This window comes from Periplaneta americana, chromosome 1 (assembly GCF_040183065.1).
Source record: "Periplaneta americana isolate PAMFEO1 chromosome 1, P.americana_PAMFEO1_priV1, whole genome shotgun sequence".
Lineage (NCBI taxonomy): Eukaryota > Metazoa > Arthropoda > Insecta > Blattodea > Blattidae > Periplaneta > Periplaneta americana.
This window is the reverse complement of record NC_091117.1, coordinates 195,148,553-195,160,255: the sequence shown is the minus strand read 5'-3', so window position 1 is coordinate 195,160,255 and position 11,703 is coordinate 195,148,553. Positions and strand designations below refer to the sequence as shown.

Genomic DNA, 11,703 nt, shown 5'->3' with positions numbered 1-11,703 from the left:
ATTGTTTGCGGAGTGATGATACATAATTTTTATGCACATATGCAATATCAATAAGATGCCATTCCTTGCTTTTGTTAATAAAATATATCCGGCAAAATGTAAAAGAGTTATTTATAGATGAACTCTGAATCATAAATTCACAAAGGAGGCTTAGCTATTATAGCTATTTATTTATTTATTATCTGTATATTTATTTATCCATATATGGATCTTGAATGAAAGTTTATTATCTTGCAGATAAATTCATTTACATAATAAAAACAAAAAGTTATCTTTCCACTAATGTTTTAACATCTGATGTGTAAGTCTAAATAATTCACTCAGTGGGATTTCGCTACAGTCTGATATATAGGGAAGACCAGGTAACTTGATACCCTAAGGGTGAAACCTAACCATTTTTCCCCCATTACTACAAATGCTAGTGGATTATGGTGATTTTCTAGTTTGAAGGTTGAATTTTCTTTTGCCAACTTCGTTTCGAATTTCGATACTGACAAATACTATAAATGGTAGTGATTTTGTAACCGGTATGTTGGCAGCTGAGGCAAATATCGACAATATTTGCCGGTACTGGAGTTCCATGAAATTAAAATTGTACTAGATTTCTCAGCCGGTTACTGGAAGATAGTGAAATTCGAACTTATTAATAATTAATTAATATTAGTATTAATATTAATACATAATAGTTATGTTATGTGTTGCGTTGTGGTTATAATTCAAGAATAGTCAGATAAGTACGAATGAATATAATATACTTGGGCGTGATAATGCACGTGGGTAATGGATAGAAATATTATTTCAAATTTTAATGAATTTCTTTCGTGTTTAGATTTTTATTACTATGTCAAAAAAATGAAATAGTGTTGCAGTGACTCCTCCAAGGAAGAAAATGTGTGGCATTCAGAGTACGCTTCAGAAATCTGTAGTTCACGTGTATAATGAGTTGAAGAAAGAAGATAATGAAGAAGGAATTATGCTAACGGAGACAGCAATTACAACCAGAACAGGACAATTATTAGGAGTAAGTATTCTTAAGCATACATTTCAAAGTGGTATTCAGTTTTAGGAGTTTGCACTAATAATTTCATGATTGTGGTCAAACAAAACAAATTTTTAGGTTAGGCCTAATGTTTAATCAAGTCAGTGATTTTCATATTGCCAAACTAAATACATTTAAGATACTGTAATACTGCAGTAGGTGATAGCTTAAATACATTTACAAATTAGACGAACAAGTAATCAAACAGCACGAAAGTAAATTTCCAGTTTTCTCTTTTGGTATTAAATTAACCGTTCAGATCACAATTTACATGCCACATCGGCCGAAGAAAATACAAGTCATATTGTAATTATTAACTTGATATTGCAGCAAATATTACATGAATGTTGGCCTGTTATGGTGCTTAAAAATAATTCAGTTTTATATAATAACTATATAACATACTCTATAAAGCATAGGAACGTTGACTCTGGCTGAATAATTTATTCATGACTGGTCTAAGTAATATTAAATATGGTGTTTCTTCAGAAAAGCTACCCCACCCAAAGTACTTGTTAAGATATAACACTCGAGAGGACGAGGACGCACTACTGGGAAACTAACCATTTCTCTTCGTCCTGGACCTCTCGCATGTTATATTGGTAGTTAGTAACAAGTTTGAGGGAGGGACTACAACAATGCATTAGAATATACAGGTAAGTGTCAAAGGATTTTTGTGCTGAAAGTATTTGTGGCTGTGCACTAAAACCACGTGTTCATCACTATGTAAATATCACAGAAATCAATTAAACAAAATAAAATTATGCCTTCTTTGGTGTAGCTTTTCTGGAGAATTACCTAAATATTAGCCTACTTAAACCTATCGTAGACCCAACCTAACATGTTGATCATTTTCTATTCATATAGCTGTAAATGTTGGTATTATGCATGAATTTTATGATATAACAATTTTTAGAAGTATTATGTTATTGTTTGTTATTACAGCTTGGCTTAACTACAGCCACGAAAGTGATAAATTCACACAAGGGGACCCCACTCGTGACACCAGGAAAACATAGACTACGTAAACATCCAGTGACTGATGCTGATGATTTTACGAAAGATGCAATTGCGAGATTTATTTATGACAAGTTACATAAAGGTAGGGAAGTTACAGGAATTATTGTGTTGATTTATGCAATGTAATTCTGATATTAGTCATAGGCCTATGTATAAAAATATGGCATAATTTTCATTTACTGTTACAGGGGAAGTACTAACAGCAGCAAAAGTTCTGGAACATATGAATGATGATTATGAAACATATTTATTTAGAGTATCCTTATCATCGGTGAAAAAAATTTTGAAAGAGATGAAATTTCTATGGAGCAAAGGGGATCCTTATACACATGTATGAGAAAGTGATGTTATTCGTTTTTAAGAGAATATATAAGAAATGTGGAGCGTGAGAACCCTAAACCCGTAGTATTCTTGGATGAGACTTGGATTTTTATGAATCGTAAATTTCAATGTATTATGAGACATTGAGTGATTGAATTTTTTACTAACAAATAGATTAACACTTATGTGGAATATGAAATTCCAATTAATATAGGCTACTAGTAATGAATTCAGGTGGGAACAACATGTTTTGCAATTAATAGTTTCATATTATAACTAGAGGTTAGTTATAAAATTCTTGAACGGTTTTCCTGTCTTTAAAATTTTTGTGTCTCTTAGAGTGTCAATGTGAATTGCTTTTCTCTCTCTGTTTTTTTAAGTATGATCACCCACTTATTCATGAAATAAACCAGGTGAAGTTTCCAGTGACATGAATAGTGTTATTCATAGACCAACAAATGAGGGTGGAAGATTAGATGCCGGAACGAAAGGTGGATTTATACTCGGTAAGTTATATTGATTTATATTTTATATAAATTTGGCAAGAGTAATTTTTTAAATCAGGGTACAAAAATATAAAAATTGGTGACTAAATAAAAACGTGGGAAAGCCTTTCACCAAAGAGGATCTCATGTCATGTCATGTTATGTTATGTTATGTTTTATTTTCTTTATTTAAATGCTGTGAATTCATGTGACGTAATTATATGCCCAGGTATAATTTTTATTGCAGGTGCTGATTTAATTTTTTCATGCAATTGAAAGAAAAGTCAGGACTACCATAGTGCTATGAATAGCCCTGTAGTTGAGAAGTGGGTGCAAACACAGTTGTTGACCTGAGAACATTAGGGCAATGCGTTATTGTCATGGATAGTGCTGCATATCATAGCAGACTTGTGAAAAATCAGCCAACAACAAAATGGAGGAAAGAACAGCTACTGGTGATTGCAACTGAATATAATAGATTTGTTGTACTAAATGATAAGAGTTGTACTAAATGATAAGAGTTGATGGTGTGAAATCACCTTTTGATATTACATTGCAATATTAATTTCCATACTTTACAGTCATTATTATTATTATTATTATTATTATTATTATTATTATTATTATTATTATTATCTTTACTACTACTACTACTACTACTTATAGATGCTACTTTTTTCTTTCAGGTGAAATTGAATCTACATAAGAATCCTAAAACAACAGAGCCTTGCCAATTACTGTTCTGAAGCGGCCTTGTCTTATGTGTTGTGTCTATATACAATTAATTCTTTCAGTTTTTTTTCCCCTTTAATGTAATGAAGTTGTTGGTTGATTGATACCAAGTGTTCAGCAGTTGATGTCATTTGTTATCTTGCACTCCAATATTTAACCAGATGATTGAAAGCTATGTAAAGTTAAACAGTCAAGACAATGATCCATATCTTCATTGAGATTTCAGAAATGGCATGGGGAGATTCTGAAATATCAGTTCTTTGTAAATATTTGAGACAATCATGGCCTGTGATAATATGAGTACTGCCACTGTAGATTTTCATAGAAGTTCAGTTATTAAATTAGGTGTATTATTTTTACTATGTATTGTACTATATTTTTGTTTCGCTTAATTGATGAATTATATATGCTGTAAATTGAATAGTAGACTGTAGGTCTATAGCTTAACTGAGGAATTGTATGTGCTGTAAATTAAATAGTAGGCTGTATACCACAAGTGATGAATTGTTTATGCTTGTAATGTGAAGTAATTTGCATGATATTTATTATCAGTTTCTGTATATTTCAACTGATTGAATTGTTTATACTTTTAAATTGAATTAACTTGCTTGCTATGTATTATATTTTATAGCTTAACTGATGAATAATTGTTTAGGTTTGTCAATTTAATAATCTGAGTGCCATGTACTTCATATTTTTAGTGGAGCCACCAATGTAGCTTAGTCGGTAAACTCGTTGGCCTGCAAATTCAGAGCTGCACTCGAGGGTAGTTTGGATCCCCCATTTGGTCTGATTAGTTGGTTTCTTCTGAGGATTTTCCTCCATCGTGGAGCAGATGCCGGATGGCCTATTGCAATTTTTTCATTTGCTTTAGAATCATTCCGATTTTTGTTACCACATTGTCATGTACTGATCTTGTTATTCTTTTAACAGTGTGGTAAGATGCAGGTATAGATAACCTTACAGTAATTTTGCTACCTTTCAGCTACCTCATTACCTCCCACTCCATAAAGTTCATGGATCCACGGAAGTACCAGTCATCGATGTAATTCGACCATTTTGCTTAAAATATTAAAACACTGTAAAATATTGAGATTTCATGCTGTTACGTCCATTACTGCAGCAAGAACATCTGATTTTGAATCTGATAGTATGACAGCCTTCTCAGATTTATGAAGTCGATACTGGAGATTTTGTAAGCTTAAAAGTGTATCTAAATTTTCACTATCAAAATTAGTCAGTGTTTGAAGTTAGTTAGTTAGTGGCGTTTAAAAAGGGCGCGTCAGCTACTATGGCTATTTGCACCCTTATCTAAAATCTTTCACTAAACACAATACAATAACCGGAATGTTTAAAATGCTAAAAAGCGTTGTCACGGTTAAAATGGGGCAAACAAGTGTTTGAATATAATTCCCTGTAAAAGGGAATATACTGGTATTGTACTACAACACCACTACATCTATGGCTTGGTAAACAGGATCCATCTATAAAAAATACTGTATGTAGTCACTCACTGACCAGATCATTTATCGTTTCTAATGATTTTTAAAATGTCTGGAGAAGTATCACATTTCTTAACATCATCTGTTAAAGTTAACTTATATACTATTCATTTTGAAATAACTTGGGATTGTGTTTTATTAGTAAAGTTTCCCTTAATTGAGCAAGTTTGAATTCTCCAAGTAGAGTCAAAAAGTCTGTTGGGATTTTGGCTCAGTTTATTAATATTTGTAGACTGTGATTTTTTGTTCTAGACAACCATATTATCTGCAAATGATGAGATTATCATAAGATCTATTTCTTTAGTTAGACCATCGACATTAATATTGGAAAATGTATTCCTGAAAACAACAATGTGGGAAGCCCAGATGAATCTGTCTCTATTTACATATTTGTGACAATGAATCAAATAATCAAGTCACTGACCCAGTGTAACACTTTATCATGGACACCCTAAGTTTGCAATTTCTTAAGTGATTTATATCTACAGAGCCATATGATCCTTGAAAATAAATTAAAATTGTTAAGTTGTTTTGTTTTCTGTTTAAAATATCTTTAATATCTTGACTAAAATTTAAAATCTGTCCATTTGTTGAATGCAATTCTCTAAAGTCAACCCAATAAAATGAAAGTTAGTTACTAGATTCCAGGAACCAATTCAATCTATGAAATCATCTCTTCCATAATTTTGGCTATCATACTAGTAAGTGGTATCTGTCGATAACTCAAAAAGATATTAGTTGAATAATTGCTTTTCAAAATTGATGTTATGGTAGATTTTCTCCAGACAGATATTGTATTTTAGATGAGATTACAAGATAAAAGTAGTGAGTTTGCTTGTTTGCCAACATGTTTAAGAAAATCAGCATGTGTATTGTCTGGACTTGGAGATGTTTTGGGTCTTATGTCATTAAATTAATAGTAATATTCAGTTCTTGATTAAATATTGTTATATAAAGTAGATAGTAGATTTAATATTTCTTTCAGTTTTTCCTTAATAGTCTGACGTACACAGATAAAACTAACAACCACACCACCAACTAATCTAATAGAAATTAAAATATAATTAAATGTAGAAAAAGTACAGTAATTAAAATTATAAATACACGTAATAAACCATAACCCCCTAATTTCAACAATATACTATTTTATTCCCTTTTACAGCTTGTAGATAATTATTAATTGTAGTTATTACTTATTAGCATAATATTTATTGAACTTATTGGCTATTTCACTTCGTTTGAAAGATGTTATTGTGTACAAAAAGCATTTTTTGATGATCGTTTCATGCTGTATGTTGTGTATAAATCTATGATTTCTGGCCATCTGTTCTGTGTAATCCATCTTTTGTATAGAATTAATAAAATATTCTTTTGGTAGTAATTATTTTATTAATTGAGTATTTAATTTTCACCAGCTCACATTTCTTGAATCATTTGTTTTTTCTTATTTAAATTTAGGACACAAGAGCCAAAAAGAGACTTCACAGTTATGTATCATACATTTTTTCAATGACAGACGTGGAGTTGCAGAAATAATAAGTGTAAGTGTAGCATTATTAAGCAATTTACAAACAAATGAAATCTTTAAAAAGGTATCTAGAAGTGAAATTACTTATGGCTTTTAAGGACCAAAATAATTTTTTAAGTTGATTTATTATTATTTCAGTTTTAGCCTAGTTGTATTATCCATTTCCTTACTAATTTCAAAAGATAATCAGAAGTTCATTCGAATTCCAACCAAAAGTCAATTGGTTATTAATTTATCTACCTTTAGGAAGTACAGTATATGTACGCTGGAGTCTTTGAAGTGAAGTGACAATAATTTAATTGGTCTTGGAACAGATTTGATTCTTGAATATTATATACTATACTTTGTTGTATATTTACGTCTAGTAACCTATTAATGCTAATACTAATAATAATGTAAAGGAATAAAAGAATAGAACATAGCAATACATTTCTCATTATTATTGAAACTATTTAGAATAACCTTCCAACATTAAGGTAAAGTACGGTGAGTAAAGAAGTCATTCAGTACACAGGATCGTGATTTTACTACATGTGGTGATATCTGGTAACAGTTGGCAACACTGACAAGGCGGAAATATTTGCTGTTTGGGAACTGAACTTACGTGATCCTCACTATACATGTAGTCCTGTACTAAAAATTAAATATTCTTTATTGTCGTAAACTACTGATTGATTTTTAATGATATTGATATTGTAACAACAGAGATAATATTATATCGTACCTTTTGCAAATAGCTTGGAAAATTAAACAGGGATGGTATTATCGCCGCGCTCTCATGGTTAACATTCAGCAGGTCTTTGAGCGGCCTCATGCGTTCGGCAGATCTTTGAAATTTAATTGTATTATTGTTTTCAATTTCTTGTGTCGCCGCTCCAATCACTCGCCTCAATTTCAATAATGCAACCAATAAGCTGCTTCAATTATTATTAAATGACACTTACTTGTCTAATCCACATAGACTAAACCCGAGGTTGCAATGTCTTGTGCTGAGGACGAACATTAAGGTATGTGATTAAAAATTATTATTAAAGAGTTATTATTAAGAGTTAAGAAAGCCAACGTACTCGTAAATGAAATGATAATAATAATAATAATAATAATAATAATAATAATAATAATAATAATAGCCATTTAACAATATAACAAACTAATGCTTATTCTTATCGAGAAAGTAGACGTGACAACGTGACGCTTAGAGTGAAACCTACAGAGCAACAATCGGTCGGCAAAATTATTTTTTTAAACCACACCGCACGTTATTGTATGATGCCGACATGTTAAACATGAGTCCGCGGCGATAATGTATATTTCAAAATTATATTGCCATTACTTTCACACTATTCACTAAAAACACCCGAGACAAAACAAAGGACAAGTATGACAATCGTGTTTACCGCTCTATTTCTACCAGTAGCATGGCGGCGTAAACATGCGCAGACTGGTTTCAATTTTGGACAGCACACCAGCGCTCTGTGTGAGTCTAATATACTATTATAACGTCTTTGGTCGCGATCGCGATCAGGAGCTAAATCCTGTTTCCAGAACAAGATAATCGCGCTGAGGCACGGCCCAGTGGACGAAAGTAACATTTTAATAATCTTTGGTTTCGAATCACCTTGAATTATATTATTTAGGAAGTCGTGATAGCTTCTGCTATGAAATTTTGTTACCACTTCCATTGTATTATATGAAATAGAAACGAAAATGAGTGGCTAGAAAATGAATTTGGCTACTATTAGACGTAGTGGAGAAATTTAATGCAGATATGAGAAAAGTACAAATAAATATATTAACAAATGACAGACGAATTATTCATATTTCATATATACAATATATAGAGAGCAATAAAAGGCTGCTGAAAGATGTTTCATTTCAATAATTAATGGATTACTAACTGGAACTGGTTTCTTTTTCAGATTTTCAATTTCAGTCTCCATTACGACGCTATCGTTGAGGTTAAGGTTGATTTTAAAAATGTTTTATTACAAAATAATATAAATTTTTGGCATGATATAAATTTTATAGATTATAAAATCTATTTTCAAAATAATATAAATAGTAATGATATAAATTGTATCAGTTTACATTGTAAAGCATATAACATTTTTAACAAATAAATTCCCATATCAAGCTGCAAGAAACAACAAAAAAAAGGGGAAAAACAATGAACAAACATCAAAAGGAAGTATGAACTTTAGGTGTTGTCCAGGAGGGAAACAAACATATACGTATGTACATAGAGAAAATTCTTTCCTCTATGGTAATTCAGCTGTTGACCAGACGGGACGTAGTGGGTCACCACATTTTCGGTAATCGCGATTGGGGATGATCGCGATTACTACTGTAGTCTGTCACCAGTATAATCAACCAAGACTGACTATACCTGGGTGCAGATTTCTTTCTTAAATATAAAGCTCCTCAGTTGGAGAAAATTGTTTCTTATTTCCAGTACATCTCATTTGACGATGTTTTTTTTTCTCTTGTACGGAGGAGGGACCCAAAGGCTTACACTGCAGCCTGAGGCTTATTGTGCTTACCACTCCTATTCTTGTGAATGATTGGGTAACCGAATGGCTACGCACTTGTACAAGTACAGCACACTGCACCGTGACCTTAACCTGGGCTATTGTATTGATGATGATATGTTAATTAATGATGGCGAAATGAGTCCGATGTCCAATACCTGAAGTTATCCAGCAATTCTGCTTCAATTGGTTGAGGGAAAACCCCGGAAAAAAACCCCAACCAGGATTTGAACTTGGGCCTGCCCATTTCATAGCAAGATGTACTGACCATGACAATATGTGTTAGAAGAAGAACAATAATTGTTTGTATACATCTGAAGTCTGAGTAGTGTAATATGTAGCTAATCTCCGATGTATGCTATGGAGGGGGGAAAGGAACTGATCACCCTACCATTATCTCCTGGTGTAGTTGCCTCATGAATGATTCCTTACTTGTATCACTTATGAGGTTCAAACCTGTCTTCGTACAGTTGACTAAACACCACCACCATTCCAGTGTCTCTTCAGAAAGAGTCTTCAGTTTGATGAATAGAGTTTTGAGAAAGTTAAGAAATAAATTAAGCTTAGACAACGTTGAGGCTGTTATTGGTAAAAATAAATTTCAGTGTTGTATATGATGGAAAAAGGATGTCTCTCCTTCGTAAATCTAAGTTCTGGCAACCCTGAAGTAGGTCTAAGCCTAAATTATTTGCATGCTGGAACATAATTTATCCACCATTTCTAATTAATTACATTACTTAGCGGATGAATAGTTTACATTACGTTTATTATAGTACTCCAAATAAGGAAGACATACGAGAAACATGGGCAAACAGGGAAAATTGACAACTGACTGCAGCTTCGGGCGTGTGCTCTCTGCATTTCTGTCTAGAACACTTGGATTATACGGGACAAACCAGGAGGCTGAGAGAAGGAGCTGTTCCCAGTGTAATTCAGAGTATTGCCCTGACTATCGGCTTTGCTATTCTCATTCTTAGTTACTTTTATATTTTTCACATTGTTACATTTTATTCCAATTCAGAAACAACTAAGTAAACTAAAAGAACTCCAAAAGGAAATAACATTTCAATGGATACCTAGTCATTGTGGTATACCTGGAAACGAGAAAGTCGATAATATTGCAAAACAGGTAACATATTTGCAACCAAGACCTCTTCAAGTGATATCTCTATCCAGTGCTTTTGCTTCAGTAAAGTCTCATTTTACAAACCTATGGATCAACAATTGGCTCTCTTCTGACAAAGGAAAAATTTTACAGTCTGTACAAAAGAATCCAAATGACCTGGAAATGTACAAAAACTTGCCCAGACATGTTCAAACATTTTTAACAAGAGCCAGAACAGGTCACATTGTCACTCAATTGTACCTACACCGATTTCACATTTCTGATAATCCTACTTATCATGATGAAGATTTGAAACACATTCTTCTATACTGTCCATCCATAAACCACAAAAGAATTAAATTAAAATCATCAGTACCAGTTGCAGAAAAGACAGCCCTGCAGTATATATTGACTACACCCCAACTCTGGCTACTAGCAACAGGCATCTATAATAAACACCAATCAAAATCCCCCTCATTTCTCGTGAAAAATAACAATTGAATAGACTACAGTGGACTTCATGTTGTCAGCAAACAGCTGGATACATTAAGAAGACTGATTACATTTTTTCATCATTATTACTATTTGTTCTTACTTCAGTTATTTGTATTTGTATTCTTTCAGTTATTTATATGCAATTAGTTTAGCGCAATGAAAGTTATAATTATTGAGCCAACATTTTAGGTTATTCTGTTGAGTTTACGGAAATGTGGCATTTCTAACAGAGATTTGGGGTGACTTTATGTCATCAAAGTTTGCTCATGTTTTGTATTGTAAATGAATGTAGGTATTTTTTATTTGCATTTATATCCAGACATGAATACTAACAAATACTTGTACTTGCTTTTGTTTTCATATAGGTAGGTCTAGATATGTATTGATCCATCATGCCACGCACATGTATGTAATGGTGATATTCAAAAAGTTTAACAACTAGTTCTCTCATGTGTACCTATGTTAAACTTATGCGGTATATCTCTATGGTAATTGCAAATATTACTGGTTCATCAGAACTGGCTGAATATCACCACTGCATGCATGTGTTCCCAGCACATAGCCGGCCCTACAATGAAGAAAGTTTGGAGAAAGCTGTAGATGATGTCTTAATGAAGTGATTAAGCCAAAGAAATGCAGCCATAAGTTATGGAATTCATATTACAACTTTGAAGAATAAACTGAAAAACAGGCACACAAAAAGACCGGTGGGCCAAAAGATTTTCAGCAATAGGGAGGAGCAATCATTTGTTCACCATCTTATCACGTTACCAGAGTTTGGATTTCCTGTGGATGAAAATTGATTTTAGAATGACTGTGCAACATTATCTGCAATGCAAAAGTGTAAGTGTGCCTAAACTCAAGGACAATACCCCAGCCTCTGATTGGATCGAAAGGTTTCTCTGTGATCGCCCTGAATCAACATTGAGGTTTGCACGAAATATTAAG

At 32.6% G+C, this 11,703-nt stretch overlaps 1 protein-coding gene across 1 annotated transcript; it reads left to right on the top strand.

Moving 5' to 3' along the window:
- Positions 1-375: 375 nt before the first annotated feature.
- Positions 376-7,191, top strand: LOC138706119 (uncharacterized). The gene is made up of 6 exons (XM_069835104.1): positions 376-1,021; positions 1,985-2,141; positions 2,248-2,390; positions 2,761-2,886; positions 3,113-3,320; positions 3,552-7,191. The coding sequence occupies exons 1-4, from the start codon at positions 890-892 to the stop codon at positions 2,812-2,814; spliced, it is 486 nt and encodes a 161-aa protein (XP_069691205.1). The 5' UTR covers positions 376-889; the 3' UTR covers positions 2,815-2,886; positions 3,113-3,320; positions 3,552-7,191.
- Positions 7,192-11,703: the final 4,512 nt, after the last annotated feature.